General features: G+C 40.8%; 1 protein-coding gene across 2 annotated transcripts in view; it reads right to left on the reverse strand.

The window, feature by feature from the left end:
- Positions 1-465: 465 nt before the first annotated feature.
- LOC137431101 (integrin alpha-6) overlaps positions 466-16,526 on the reverse strand; it is a 148,492-nt gene continuing 132,431 nt past the window's right edge. For both annotated transcript variants that reach the window (XM_068122009.2, XM_068122008.2), the window contains 6 exons: positions 15,380-15,541; positions 12,034-12,081; positions 11,575-11,694; positions 9,193-9,297; positions 8,830-8,955; positions 466-2,935 (listed from right to left, as the gene is read on the reverse strand). In XM_068122009.2, the coding sequence (XP_067978110.2) occupies positions 2,825-2,935; positions 8,830-8,955; positions 9,193-9,297; positions 11,575-11,694; positions 12,034-12,081; positions 15,380-15,541 (672 nt within the window). In that variant the 3' untranslated portion in view covers positions 466-2,824. The remainder of the gene's footprint in view (positions 2,936-8,829; positions 8,956-9,192; positions 9,298-11,574; positions 11,695-12,033; positions 12,082-15,379; positions 15,542-16,526) is intronic.

A 16,526-nucleotide genomic window follows, 5' to 3' on the forward strand; every position in this document is an offset into this window, starting at 1 on the left:
AAAGGGTGTGAGGAGGAATGAGGAGGCAGGAGAGGATACATGGCATGGACAAGATGGATACAGAAGAAAACTCCAAAGAGGGAAAACTGGAAATTTGGATTTAGGAGGGATTGGGGTTGGGTGGGGGAGAGGGGGCCTGTGGGATTGGATGTCTGTGTGTTTGGCCCTGCTGGATAAGGTGTCTGTGTTTTTATATGGCCATGAGCTTTAACCTTTGGCCCAAGGTGCATATATATGTATTCGTTTGACAAGCTTTATTTGTCTGTGGATTACCTGAAGCCAAGCTTCCTCTTTCTTGTTTGTTTTAAAATAGGTAGATTAGTTTGAATTGCAATGTGCTCACTGCATTGGCCTTTACTGGCATTAAAAAAAATCGATATGATACCAGTTTCTTAATAGAATGACAGCATTCATTGACCAATCAACCAATCAATGTAAAAGGTGGATGGAGGCAACTTCTCTTTTCGTTGGAACAAGCAATCTTTCTTTATTTAAGTCATGAAAGCTGCAATTCAAATATATTCAAAATGACAATTATATTAAAACTAATCAGATACCTTGAAGGGCATTCTGTACATTTTGTGATGTGTTTTTTTTTTGTCATTTTTTTTTGTATACAAGATCGAGGCTCGTGTAAGAGCTAACATCAATCATAAAAAAAAAAACCGGACACACAAAACATATAACAAGAAGACGTCATACGGAGCACGATACTTGCAAAATACGAAGAAGAAAAATTCCATTGATACAGCAAATTGTCCATTTCATCAAGATTAAAATTGACAATCTTGATCAAAGCTCGGGTCAATAGGAAGAAAAGTGACGATTTTTCAGATGAAAAATGATGATTTTGGAAGGTTGACCTTGAGTTGACCTTTGACCTTTTGACCTCAGAATAGTTGGTTTCCCTATTTAGTGACAATGTGCAAATGCTGTTCAATTTTCAAGTCAATCGGATGAAAATTGACGGTTTTTCAGATAAAAAGTGATGATTTTGGAAGTTTGACCTTGAGTTGACCTTTGACCTTTTGACCTAAAATAGTATCTTTCCCAATTTAGTGACTCGATATGCAAATGCTGTTCAATTTTCAAGTCAATCGGTTGAGAATTGACGGCTTTTTAGATGAAAATTGATGATTTTTAAAATTTGACCTTGAGTTGACCTTTGACCTCAACAATAGTATGTCTCAAAATTTAGTGATCGATATGCAAATGCTGTTCAATATTCAAGTCAATCGGTTGAGAATTGATGGCTTTTTAGATGAAAATTGATGATTTTTAAAATTTGACCCTAAGTTGACCTTTTTACCTCAAAAATAGTATGTTTCCCAATTTATTGACGATATGCCCAATTTATTGACGATATTCAATTGACGATATTGACGATATTGACGTCATATTGACGATATGACGATATTGATGACCCAATGACGATTGACGATATGACGATATGACGATATTGACGATTTCCCAATTTATTGACGATTTCCCAATTTATTGACGATATTCAATTGACGATATTGGTGGTTTTATTTTATTTTATTTTATGTCTAAAGGTGGTTTTATTCAATTGACGATATTGACGATATTGACGTCATATTGACGATATGACGATATTGATGACCTTGAGTTGACTGTTCAATTTTCAAGTCAATCGGTTGAGAATTGACGGCTTTTTCGATGAAAATTGATGATTTTTAAAATTTGACCTTGGGTTGACCTTTGACCTTTTGACCTCAACAATAGTATGTCTCAAAATTTAGTAATTCGATATGCAAATGCTGTTCAATATTCAAGTCAATCGGTTGAGAATTGACGGCTTTTTAGATGAAAATTGATGATTTTTTTAATTTGACCCTAAGTTGACCTTTTTACCTCAAAAATAGTATGTTTCCCAATTTATTGACTCGATATGCAAATACTGTTCAATTTTCAAGTCAATCGGTTGAGAATTGACGGCTTTTTAGATGAAAATGGATGATTTTTAAAATTTGACCTTGAGTTGACCTTTGACCTTTTGACCTCAACAATAGTATGTCTCAAAATTTAGTGATTCGATATGCAAATGCTGTTCAATATTCAAGTCAATCGGTTGAGAATTGACGGCTTTTTAGATGAAAATGGATGATTTTTAAAATTTGACCTTGAGTTGACCTTTGACCTTTTGACCTCAAAAATAGTTCATTTCCCAATTTAGTGACTTGATATACAAATGCTATTCAATTTTCAAGTCAATCGGATTTAAAATGGCGATTATAGAAATTTGACCTCCAGATGACCTTTGACATCAAAATCAATGGGCTTCTCAATTGGGACGACTTATACAACGTGGTGAAGTTTCGTGACGATTGGTTTAGAATTGTGACCTGTAGGCCGGTGACAGACAAACAGACGGACAAACAGACAGAACCACAAACGGAACCGACCAATATGCTTGAAAAATCTTCGATTTTGCAAGTAATAAAGGGAGCGGGAGACAAAATGGGGAGAGAAGGGGAAGCACACAAGTACAACAGCGGAGAACAGGGACAACGGAAGATCTGTGGGAGGGAGAGGGCTTGGGGGGAGGAGGTATTGGAAGGAGGGGGTGGAGGGAGGGTGGTGGGAAAGGTATAAAACACAAAAAGGTACAAAAAGGTATAAAAAGGTATAAAAGGAAAGGTAATATTTAAAGAGTGCATCAAATGTGGAAATTTTATTTAATGGAAAATTGGAGTTTTCTTTGTCAGCAAATATTCTAATCTTTGGAATGATGCTTCCAGGTTGATTTACGAATTGAAGATAATTTTTAAAAGAACACATTGCGAATAATATATTCCGCTGATTAAAAATTTGATGCAAGCTTTTCTCTCTCTGATGTCTGCACCTCCACCTTGTTTTTGTTGTAGCGTGCTTCGTAGTTCTTTTGCCGTCCATTTGGCGTCAAACATCCAACCTGCCATCACATCAAGTTGGGAAACATTTAAAGAGCAAGATATACTTTGATCAAGGGGAAAAATAAAAATGCAGTCATTAAACAGTTATATAGAAGGGTATAATGCAACAAAAGTTTCCCAGGAAGTATAGTACAATGAGTACATTGGTACTTTACTTCTTTCTTTTCTTTTTTATTTGTAACATTTTAAATTCAACAAAGCACAATTTGTACTTCAGATCATTCATATTAGCAATAATGGGAGAATCGCACAGCAGAAAACATAGCATATCCAACTCAAAGTTTTCTTAAGGTTCAAAATGTCTGACATTCCAAAGAGAGCGTGGACTCCATGAGAGTGGTGAACAAAGGACGTGTAAACTCTGATCTTAAATACCCCGCCAGAATGAGTTTCACCGCACTCATTTATACATTGACAATCTGGAATATGAAGTAGATACCCGCTCACTCCGCCAGATTCATATTATTATTGAATCGATAGTGTGTGTATAACATCTGAATGATAAATTCACCTTTTGTACATTTAGAGATAATAACGAAGAACCCATCCTTCTAGACGAGTTAATTTTCCCAGGAATATGAAATAAAATGTAATTAAAATAGACTAATTTTTGGAGCTGCTGGTATACTTTGACAGGGGGGAGAAACATGCTTGCTGCCTCCGCTACTGAAGGTGGATGGAGGTTATGTTTTCACCCCTGTCTGTCTGTCTGTGTGTCTGTTTGTTACTTGCCGGAATACATTCCGGCAAGTATGTTGGTTGGTTGGTTTGTTACTTGACGGAAAAGATTCCGGCAGGTATGTTGATTGGTTGGTTTGTCTGTCTGTCTGTTTGTCTGTTTGTCTGTCTGTTTGTTCGCAGTACTACGTCTACACCGTTGCACATAGAATCGCCAAACTTTACACACATATTTGTCTTGCCCTGGAATAGACCGTGCCCAATTTTTAACTCTCTCGGCACAAGGCCTCATTATGACGTCATAATTCGATAATTCGACAAGTACAAAACTTCATCCAATCAAGATGCAATTTCTTGAGCGCCATGTCGGCATAAGCTGGTGGAGGAAAAAAAAATGATGACGTCATCGGTCACGTGGTTCGGCCGCCATCTTGGAAAAACCGAAAAATTTGCACCTCTATATCTCCGAAAGTGCTGAATAGAAAAAATTGAGACATGGCTCATTGTAAAGAACTCTCCATGGGGAATAAAATACGTTCATGATGATGTCATAGGTGCCTCCATTATGACGTCATAATTCGACAAGTACAAAACTTCATCCGATCAAGATGAAATTTATTGAGCATCATCAAGGAATAAATTAGTTTAGAAAACAAATAATGATGACGTCATCGGTCACGTGGTTCGGACGCCATATTTGTCCAAAATGGCCGATAAAAATGTACATTCCGGCAAGTCCTCAGTCTCTGACCGATTTTTCATCTGTCTGTTTGTCTGTTTGTGTGCAGTACTACGTCTACATCGTTGCACATAGCATCGCCATATAGTCCGTGGGCTGAGTAGGGTTTACATGCACCCCCCCCCCCCCACAACTTAACTTCCCGGGTATGTCCATGTACCCCCCACCCTAGGGGTTAGGAAAAACCATGTTAACAGAAAAAAAACTCATTCCCTCATAGTTTGACCTCTGGTGACCTCATTTGCATATAACACATATCATTGTAAAGAGTGTCCCAGGACAAACATTTTGAGGGGTCATATGCAACCATAGGATGACTAGTAAAAAGTTATGGCCATTTGAATTTCGCCTACCCCTAATTTTCGGAAATCACTGACACAGGGGGGGGGGGGGGGGTAACATCAAAATATGCGTGGGAACTACCTTGGGAATGAGTTTTTTTTCTGTTAACATGGTTTTTCCTAACCCCTAGGGTGGGGGGTACATGGACATACCCGGGAAGTTAAGTTGTGGGAGTGGTGCATGTAAACCCTACTCAGCCCACGGACTAATACTTTACACACACATTTGCCTTGCCCTGGAATAGACTGTGCCTTGATTTGAATACTTACCTTGATTGATTACAACAGCAATTAATAAAAACGTATTATAATTAGAAACTCGCTGCGGGGTTTGCCTCGTCACCGCGCCCTCCAGCGGCAAAAAATATATCAAATTGGCGCGGGCGAGCTGAACTGTCAATAAATATAAATATTTTTGTCCGATATTGTTGAAATACTGCTTGTGATACCTCACAGGGGAAGAATAAGTACATTCAAAGGGGAAGAGTAAGAATAAGTACATAAGATTTTTTAAAAAAAGTACATTCCGGCAAGTCCTCGGTCCCTGACCGATTTCTAGTTTGTACGTTTGTTTGTCTTTTTGTGAACATGAAGTCTCAAAAACTTGATACAGATTCGGACAAAATTTGGCAGAGAGGTAGTGTATGTGACAAGGACGAAATGATTCGATTTTGGTGAAGATCCGGATTCGGATCCAGCTACTATAATTTTGTTAAGTGATTCTTCACCATTGGGATATAGGGCCAAAAATGATACAGAGCAGGATATCTCAAAAGGTTGTGGATGGATTTGGACAAAACTTGGTGGAGAGGTTGGGTGTGTGACAAGGATGAATTGGTTCAATTTTGGTGAAGATCCATATCCGGATCTGGCAGGTACAATATTTTAAGTGATTCTTCACCATTGAGTGATCGGGCTAAACACCGACACCGAAACACCGAAACACTTTTGAGAATTTTGAGATAGACACATGAAAGCCCGCTTCGAGTTTGCAAAAAAGCACCTAAAGGACTCTCAGACTGTGAGAAACAAGATTCTGTGGGCTTTCATGTGTCTTTCACGAAGGAGAGGCTTCTGTCTGGCCACTCTGCCATGAAGCCCAGATCGGTGGAGTGTTGCAGTGATGGTTGTCCTTCTGGAAGTTTCTCCCATCTCCACACAGGATCTCTGGAGCTCAGCCAGAGTGACCGTCGGGTTCTTGGTCACCTCTCTTACCAAGGCCCTTCTCCCCCGATTTTTTTTTTTTTTTTTTGTATACTGAATCGAGGCTCGTGAAAGAGCTGACATTTACTTCACAAACAAATCAACCAGACAAACAAAATATATAAAAAGAGGGAGCGGAAGACAAGATGGGGAGAGAAGGGGAAGCACACAAACACAACATTTGAGAGGGAGATGTGTGGGAGGGAGAGGGCTTGGGGGGAGGAGGCGTGGGAAGGGGGGGGGGGGGGAGGGAGAAATATAAAACACAAGGACACCAAGGACTTCCAGGACAGAAGTTGGTATTTCAAAAAAGTGGAATTGGGGTGAAATTAGCGGGGGTAGAAAAGATCAAGGTTTTGGATGGGGGTGAACAGCTGTTTTAAAGACCTGGAGGGTGGAGTGGGATTGAAGAGAGTGAGGGAGTTTTTTCCAGAGGCGGGAGAAAAGAGGAATGAAGGTGAGCAGAGAGTCTTGATTTTGGCAGTTTAACCATAAGAGGGTTGCAGGCAGATCTTGTGCGACCTGTAGGAATATTTGCGGGACAGAGCCCAGAGAGAGCTGGGGGGGCAAGGCCAGAGAGGAGTCGGTAGAAGACGGAAAGACCACCAACCTGCCTGCGGTGAGTGAGTGAAAGGCCCTCACAATCAACTTCATCACGGAAGATTCCAATGATTCTGAAAGCTTTGGTTTCTACACCGTGCAGCCGAGCTAGGTGTGAAGCAGGAGTGCCAACCCAGAGGGGAGAGCAGTATTTCATTGAGCGGCGGATGACAGCTTTGTATGTGGTGAGGAGCTCAGGTGTGCCAAGGAAGGACTTCATACGTCGGAGGATGCCCAGTCGGCGACTGGCTTTGGAGGCCAGCTTGGAAATGTGGTTTTCCCAGGAAAGATCATGGTTGATTGTGAGACCCAAAAGCTTGAGTGACAGAACTTCTTCGAGAGGATTGTTGAGAAAGTAAATGGGAGGGTTGTCCAGTGCCGACGGATATCAAAGCTGATACATCGGGAAAAAAATTACAGAAGCATCGGAAAGCATCCGTAGATAAAAGATTTACATATAAACAACTTAAACGCATCCATAAAAAAACCTCAATAGATATCTAACAGGTGGTCGGTGATGCTTGCCTATAATCATAAAGCTTCTATTAATTAATTAATTAATTAATTGTGCCCCAGCACATATGTAATAAAATTTGGTGGATATCGGCCAAGCATTTTCTATTCTATTAACGTTCATACATGCATATATACATACAATATTGACATATAGTATGATTTACATCTCCCTCCTGTCTCTCCTTTTTTGTAAACATAGTCAAGGCTCGTGGAAGTGCAAGAACACAGAATGGATCAGGATGCAACATAACAAAAGGAACAGCAGGAAGAGAAGGGGGAATGCCAGCAGCAGGATGGAGGGAGAAGATAGATAGGATGGACAAACAATTGAATGGATAGGGGAGAACACAAGGGTTGGACAAGATGGATACAGAAGCAAAATTTTAGGAGGGCTGAGGGTGGTTTAATGTGTGTAGAAAAAAGCATGGCTTTGGATGGAGAATGATTTGAGATGGGGGTGAACAGCTGTCTTGTAGATCTGGAGAGAAGAATGAAATTGAATAGAGTGTGGAAGTTGGTTCCACAGGCAGGAAAAAAAAGAAGAACACATGAGTAGAGGTGAGCAGTGGGTCTAGATTTTGGCAATTTCGCGAGGAAGGACAAAGCATGGAGAGGGCAAAGGGTGAAAGACCAGGAAAGAGGCGGCACAAGACAGAGAATCCACCAACCAGTCTGTGATGTAGAAGTGATAGGCCCATAGACTCAGCTTCAGCCGGAAGATTCCAATGATCTTGAAGGCCTTGGTTCCCATGGCGTAAAGTTGAGCAAGGTGTGAGGGAGGGCCCCAGCACAGAGCAGTACTCCACCAAGCTGCAGATGAAAGACTTGGAGGTGGATAGGGGTCCAAGTGTGCCAGTAAGAACTTTACATGACCGAGGAGGCCCAATCTGGCTTTGGAGACCAACTTTGAAATGTGGTTTTCCCATGAAAGATCATGGCTGACAGTGAGACCCATGAGTTTGAGTGACTGAACTTCTTGGAGAGGATTGTTGAGAAAGTAGATGGGAAGATTTGCAGTGCAATCCTTTTGTGAAAGAGAAAAGGAAGATATTTTGTTGAAGAAGAAGAAGTGTGAATGGGTTGTTCCTGATGGAATAATTAATAAGCAGAGTGAAGCATTTTAAAATAGAATTTGGAAACGTTTTTTTTGTTCTGAAGAACTTTTAAAGGACCAAAAATGTTTTATTCAGTGAAGATTAATTTGGTGGATATTTAAGAGCAGAAGGATATGGAAATGAGTAACTGAGCACTGGGATAAGAGTTTGGGGTTTTTTTCCGATGTTGTTGTTGTTGTTTGTTGGTTTTTTGGTTTCTTTTTTGGAGTGAAGGAGTGGTATGGTGTTTGTATTTTTGAGTGAGGAGGGGTATAGATTGAGTGAGCTGAGGGACCAGAAGTAACAATACCTGGGATAAAAGGAGAGTGAAAACGAGGCAAAAAATGAAGGAAAAGGCACAACCCGACTATTACCAGTAGGCCTGACTTTACCCGGGACACAAACTGGACAATTCAACACAGCACAACACGGTTTGGGACAGAAAATTTGACGAAAAATAGACCAGCAAAACCGGAATAAAAACAAAACAGAAAAACAACATATTTGGTCCAGGAAGCGTAGCTTATGTGAACTGTAACGAGCAATTCCACACCAAGACGTCCATGTGCTGCGGACCCAGAACCGGAAGGCGGTTCCTTTCTCTTATAATTATTTTACCTTCTGTTTCTGCACCACACTCACCTTTTAGTCCTGTCACAAACTCACCTCCCTTTCCTCGCCCATAATGAGTAGACTAAATAAAGTAAAGTCAAAGTATTTACCTTCCAGAGAATGAAAAACATCAGAAGGGTAAGGAGAAGTCCAAGAAGTATCGCCACCAATATGATCCACCAGGGAAATCCTTTGTTGACAGGTGCACTGGTTTCTGGGAATACTCTCAGATATATCTGGCAAACAAAATTGAGGATATCCACATCATTTGTAATTGATATCGATGCCATTTATTCTCTTAATGTTTGCATGTGCTCAAGTAAACTTCACTTATATCAGCTGAAATCTGCTTGACTAGTTGAACGAAATGATGTTGTAAGCAAGACAAGGTACAACTTAAATCCTTTGTTCTATTGTCAAAGACAATTGAAGGAAAAGCAATTGTCGCAACCCGGATTGTATTTATGACTCACTGGCATATTTGTCTTTGTGTTCTTCCAAATAATGTTATTGCTGTGTTGTTGCAATCCGAGGTTTACCCAGGCGATCATGACAATGGAATTCATATCTGCAAATTCCTGGCACACGCAGAAACATGTTTATGAATTTCCCTCAAGGTTCACACACTGACAAAAACATAACGTATATTTTTTCATAATTTCAATGTTGAGTGGCTTTGTGGTGGTTTGGGTAAAGCCTTGGGGGCACTACCGGCACTGGTGTGGGTTTGATTCCCATAACATATTAGGGTATAAATTTCCACATCTTGCGATTGAGTGGTGACTGTCCAGAATTGGTACTTAGCCACAAAAAGGTTCACAACTGAGCGCTTCGATGCTCCGTCAAGATGATGGGTCTTCATGATCACCAACACCATTTCAATATTACACAATGCCTTTCAAAATTAACACTGCTAATTCCAAACTTGCTTTTTCACTTATTTCAGCTGCCGGACCGCTTTCATCACTCATAAGCGAATCTCGTCAGCGACAGCGCAAACATAAATGCGCACCACTGAAGCATGGCGATAGCAATCATCATGTTTCATTGATGAAGATTAGGAAAAGTACTGGGCCTAGAGCACTGCGTTGAAGCACTCCAGTCTCGACAGGAAGAGGAAATGAAAGGATTCATTTGAGAACAACACGTTGGCTCCAATAGTGGGGGAAGTCAGTAACCAAAAGAGTGGAATTGGCCTTGGATGCCGTTGGCAGAGAGTTTGGAGCAGAGAGTTTTTCTCATCGAACACATGTCCAATTGAGGCGAAACTTTCAGGGTAGGTGTGGCAACCACACAGAATTCTTTTATGATAATTGTGATGTCATAGGTCACCTGGTATGGCAGCCATCTTGGATTAAACACAAATAATTAAAAGATTATTTCACGGAAACCGCTGAATGGAAATATTTGAAACTTGTTATGCAATGCAGTGATGTTGATCGACTTTACAAACAGATAGAATATGACCTAGGGCAAATAATAGGGTGAAAAGGGCAGAGGGAGGTGTAAAACCAGCAGGGCAGGTTTTTATGACACGTGAGCTGATGCCGTCTGGTTCAGTTGCAGAATGAGAGTTGAGGGTTGCCAGAAACCTCTCCACCTTCTCAGCTGCAAAAGACAGTTTCCATGAGCAAGCAGTTGGCTGGGTATGGTCGGTACATAGAGAGAGAGAGAGAGAGCGATTGGGGACACGATATTTGGAAGCAAACATATAATTGAGGCATTTGGTCTTCTCATGAGCGCAGTTGGCTGTGGTGCCATTTGAAGTGACGGAAGCGATGGAGTGGGGGAGCATACTCCAGAGACAGACCTAACAATGTGCAACCATGTTTTAGATGGAGGCAAGTTTGAAACTTCAATTTTGAGGTTGGACAGATGTTGTTTCCTGCTTCTTCTGAGAGTGGACATACTTGTTGCGGGATTTGTGGAATTATCTTCTGTTAGATTGCCTTCTCGGAGGATAATGGAAGTTGTTTTAAGGCAACTACCTCACCACAGGATTCAGAGGCTTGTCAATAAATTAAACTGTGATCATGAATCCCGTTGCGCTGCACAATGGAAAAGTGTAGTGTGAAAGCTCCGAATTTGAGGAGGTACCGATGAGGTAGAATGCGTTACCTCTGAGATACCTCTGAGATTTTGTTGTCAATCTACTATATAAGAGAGATGCCTGTCTGTGTGTGTGTGTCTGTGTGTCGCCATTTTTCTCAGAGATGGCTGAACGGATCTTCGTCAAACTTTCAGAGGTTCATCAGTGAGTGCCTGGGGGTGTTTTAGGCAAAAAAAAAGGATTGGTTTTTTGGAGTTTTTTTTTTTGTTTTTAATCGCTCGATAGTGCTTAAGCCTTTTAAAATTAATGACAGTTATATACAAGTACACATTCGCATAAATAAATACAAAACAATCACCAGACATTTGAATACAAATAAATCAAACAATTCCGGAAGAGAACGAAGTTGGTAGTACAGCTTCTTCTTCTTCCTGATCGGCATCACACTTAACTCAGAAACGTGATGAACGCCACATTCACCCCATTCACCCACCATCATATATATGAGACCCCTTCCTCTCCTGCCTCCCCCCTCCTCCCCTCCCCTTCCCTTCCCCCCTCCCCTCTCCTTCCGCCCTCCCTCCCCCTTCCCCCATCACTCCCCCTACCCCCCCTTCTCCCCTCCCTCCTCGCTCCTCCCCCCCCCCCCCTCACCCGGCAACGCCAGGTACTTCTGCTAGTCGGATATAAGAGAGACACGTGATTCTGAATCAGCATTAGACACTTGCAAGGGAGACGTACTTATAAGAGTCACATGTGATTCTGAATCAGTATTAGATATGTGTCATTGCACGTCGGTGATTACCTCTTGAAAAGTGCTGTTCCAAAGTTTGCTAAAAATCCTGACATTGGCCTCTGATGAGGAATTTAATGCGGTGAGAGGACATTGCAGAGTTTGACAGCGTATATTTTTGTTGTCGCAGTCCTGCAAAGAAGGTTCAATGAGAAACTATGGAAATCAAAAAAACCAACAACTGTAACATGAGATAACCAAATAACTACTGATAACAATTTGATAGGACGACTGTTTCAGAGAATTAGATGAGTTTATTATTCATTTGAAAAAAAGTTTTAATATATATTGAATTAATTTGATATAAGTTATTTAATTTTATATAAGTTTTAAAAGAGTTTTAATATGGCTCAAGCAAAGGATTAATCATGTTATCTTTCATGCCAAGCACTCTTTCAAACATGCAAAGACCACAAGGAATTCTCCTCTTTCTTAGTTAAGAAATGTATTTGCTCATGTGCGTGACAATACCAGTTTTTTTATCTTCTTCGGATCCTGCCCGCTGGCAAGCCTGGAATTCTGAGACAAACAAGGCAAGAGTGAAAGGAAGTCAAAGTTCTGATTCATTAGGTATGAGGAACAAACATGTAAACTTTCTACACATTCATCGAGTACTCATACTGGAGCTTGTACATTAATTTCATTGCAGGTCAAATTGGCATGAATTACAAGGCCATTAGTCATCAATGCACACACGCATGGTAATTAGAATTTGAACCTGGGTTTCCCAAATCATGAACTTAAAGTTCAAATGAGAATGCGACAGGCCAATAATTTATTACCCCACGCCATGGTCGTAGGGTGGGTGCATAAGCATTGTGATAATCCCGTCTGTTTGTTTGTTTGTTTGGCAGCAGAATAACTGGACGAGGGCACCGAGCATTGCCAAATTTGGCACAGAGCTCCGTATTGTAAAACTAAATGTCTCGGAGAAGTTCAACTTTGAGCTCACAAGGAAAAATACGACATGAAATGTAAATTTTCATAGGACCGAGCTCGAGTATTGCTATATAATCAGGTCTGCGTGTAGGATGGATGGACGCAACATTCGGTCACTTCCGCAAACGACATTCTGAGCATGCTGCAAGGAAGATTGAGGTGGAAGCTAATGCATGCTATATTATTTTTGTGCTTTATTCAATTTAGCATCAATATGCCATGCAAGTATAGTGACAATTTGAGTAATGATGCCAGGCATCGATATGAACACGTGTTAGCTTTCCTCTCCGTCTTGTTTTTACCATGCCCAAAATGGCATCTGTGGAAGTGACCTAAACTGGTGTCCATCCACATGAAGCCCTGTGCCAAATTTGTCGATTCTAGCTGTTCATATCGTCAGGTTATTCTGCCAGCAAACAGACAAACACATAGATTCATTCTTCACAATACTCATGCACAGGAAGCATAATCGAAAGAGTGAGCTGGCACAAAGAGCTCAAGAGATTCATTGAGAGGGATAGGTGGCTTTCAAGTCAGGTGATCTCTATTAAGATCAACAGCAGCCGTGACCAGGGATTAGAAACAGCTCAGACAAACCAGGGATAGAAAGACAAAGTCAGAAGCCGGAGTAAATTTGATGAATGTGGAACAAAAAGTGATCGTTTTTTCAAAAGGTACCAACACAACCATAACAAGAACGGCACTCAGTAGAGAGCATACCTCCGCCAGGTGAACAGTTTACGTTTTATATCCCAGAGTACAGCAGAAAATCAAAATACAGAATCACATTTAATCGGAATAATCCGTCCATAACTTTTTGAGATATCCTGCTATGTATCGTTTTTGGCCCGATCTCCCAATGGTGAAGAATCACTTAAAATTAAATAATTTTCTTATCCGAATCCATATTCAGATGTTTACCAAAATCGAATTGAATCGACCTCGTCACACACCCAACCGATCCACCAAGTTTCGTCCAAATCCGTCCACAACTTTTTGAGATATCATGCTGTGTATCGTTTTTGGCCCGATCTCCCAATGGTGAAGAATCGCTTAAAATTAAATAATTTTCATATCCGAATCCATATTCAGATCTTTACTAAAATCGAATTGAATCGACCTCGTCACACACCCAAACGATCTACCAAGTTTCGTCCAAATCCGTCCACAACTTTTTGAGATATCCTGCTGTGTATCGTTTTTGGCCCTATCTCCCAATGGTGAAGAATCGCTTAAAATTAAATAATTTTCTTATCCGAATCCACATTCAGATCTTTACCAAAATCGAATTGAATCGACCTCGTCACACACCCAACCGATCCACCAAGTTTCGTCCAAATCCGTCCACAACTTTTTGAGATATCCTGCTGTGTATCGTTTTTGGCCCTATCTCCCAATGGTGAAGAATCGCTTAAAATTAAATAATTTTCATATCCGAATCCATATTCAGATCTTTACCAAAATCGAATTGAATCGACCTCGTCACACACCCAACCGATCCACCAAGTTTCGTCCAAATCCGTCCACAACTTTTTGAGATATCATGCTGTGTATCGTTTTTGGCCCGATCTCCCAATGGTGAAGAATCGCTTAAAATTAAATAATTCTCATATCCGAATCCATATTCAGAACTTCACCAAAATCGAATTGAATCGACCTCGTCACACACCCAACCGGTCCACCAAGTTTCGTCCAAATCCGTCCACAACTTTTTGAGATATCATGCTGTGTATCGTTTTTGGCCCGATCTCCCAATGGTGAAGAATCGCTTAAAATTAAATAATTTTCATATCCGAATCCATATTCAGATGTTTACCAAAATCGAATTGAATCGACCTCGTCACACACCCAACCGGTCCACCAAGTTTCGTCCAAATCTGTCCACAACTTTTTGAGATATCCTGCTATGTATCGTTTTTGGCCCTATCTCCCAATGGTGAAGAATCGCTTAAAATTAAATAATTTTCATATCCGAATCCATATTCAGATGTTTACCAAAATCGAATTGAATCGACCTCGTCACACACCCAACCGGTTCAACAAGTTTCGTCCAAATCCGTCCACAACTTTTTGAGATATCATGCTGTGTATCGTTTTTGGCCCTATCTACCAATGGTGAAGAATCACTTTAAAAATTATAGTCGCCGGATCCGAGTCCGGATCTTCACCCAATTCGAATCATTTCGTCCTTCTCATATATGCTGCATTTCTGCCAAATTTCGTCCGAATCCGTCCACAACATTTTGAGATATCATGCCGTGTATCGTTTTTGGCCCTATCCACCAATGGTGAAGAATCACTTTAAAAATTATAGTCGCCGGATCCGAGTCCGGATCTTCACCCAATTCGAATCATTTCGTCCTTCTCATATATGCTGCATTTCTGCCAAATTTCGTCCGAATCCGTCCACAACATTTTGAGATATCTTGTTCACAAACGGACAGACAGACAAACAGACAGAGGTGAAAACATAACCTCCATCTATTTTTGGTGGCGGAGGTAAATATAAATTTACACCCTAACTTAAGTGTCATCCCCCATTCTCAGTGGGGATAGGGGAGCCAAATTCATTTTGCATCCATGACTTGCCCATCGGTACTCAGAGCACCTGTGCAAAATTTGAGGGAAAATGGCCAAGCCGTTTTCGTTCTTGAAATCAGAGGCCATTCATCGTAAATCAAACATCAACATCAAAACCAACAAATTTGAATACAGTACTCACATTAGAAAGCAAAACTGAAAGTTGTAACAAGAGAATGAACAGAATGGAAGAAATTTGCTGTCTGTGCATACTGGGAACATACCTGCAGAGAGTTATTTCACTTCTATCATTTTTGTTATGCAGGAGTACATCAAATCACAAAATAACCAGTATTACCTCTGCGGTGCGGCTGGATTTCATTTGCTTGCAGGGAACTCCTGATTTGCTATTCTCCGGCGTTACGTACAGAAGACGTTTGCCATTTTGTAGTTCATCTGGCAATGTGATATTGATGTAGGCAGATGCTTGATTACCCAAAGGCTTTCCAAAATTATAGACCTGCACAGAAGTTAGCAGATTTAAGTGGCCAGTACAAAAAGTATTTCCACTAAATAATAGTCTTCCGCATTGTTTACCCTGAATTTGGTAAATAGTGAGTGTTGTTTGAAGAAAATTAAAAGATAAAAAAAATACAATTCTAAGTAGTGAGTTGAAGGAAGGGAAGCTATAAGGGCATGATAATTGTTCTCAAATAACATCATACCTGCTTTGTTGATGGTATGATGATTTAGTATTTAGCAATACAGTATTTGCTCTTTCTGATATATAACCCACCGTTTAGAGGCCATTTTTCCCCGCAAAGCGGGGGGGGGGGGGGGGGGGGGCCTTTTCGGGGACCGTGGTTGTTGTTGTTTTTTGTTCCCCTTTTTGAAGCAATGTTTTACGGCCGGATGCCCTTCCTGACGCCAACCCTTTTTGTCGCCTTTTTACGACAAGCAGGGAATTGCCAGTGAACTGGTACTCAAATAGCCGACCTCGGAAGGATGGCAGGCTGAGTCAACCCCCCTGGCGTTAATTCAGCGATCGACCGGGATTCGAACCCAGGATCTTTGGATCCTAAGCTGGCACCCTAGCCGCTAGCCCAACACCAGGGCTAGCTGTTCTGATATATATAGCAATCTTTCTGATATATGATTGGTGATAATATAAACTAAACACTGGGCAAATGATTGCAAATCATAATGCATCAAATTAATGGCGTGATCTTGTTCAGTTTCCGTTAATGAAATTGGTGGCAAGCATATTTTACATTTTTTACATTTTTACATTTTGAGCCCCCCCCCCCCCCTCCCAAAAAAACAACAAATTGAGTTCCAGACAAACAGAGGTGATGTAAAAAGTGAGCTGGAGAATAGTAGAGAAAAAGACGATCATCTTTTGAAAAGCATATTCCACAAAGGAAGCATGGAGGATGGATTGGGCTCAGTGTAAGACTTAGGGCTGGGCTTAGTGTTGGGCTCAGCGCCAGGCTCCGTGCCGGGAT

The sequence above is a fragment of the Myxine glutinosa genome, chromosome 7, assembly GCF_964187855.1.
Source record: "Myxine glutinosa chromosome 7, kmMyxGlut1.1, whole genome shotgun sequence".
Taxonomy (NCBI): domain Eukaryota; kingdom Metazoa; phylum Chordata; class Myxini; order Myxiniformes; family Myxinidae; genus Myxine; species Myxine glutinosa.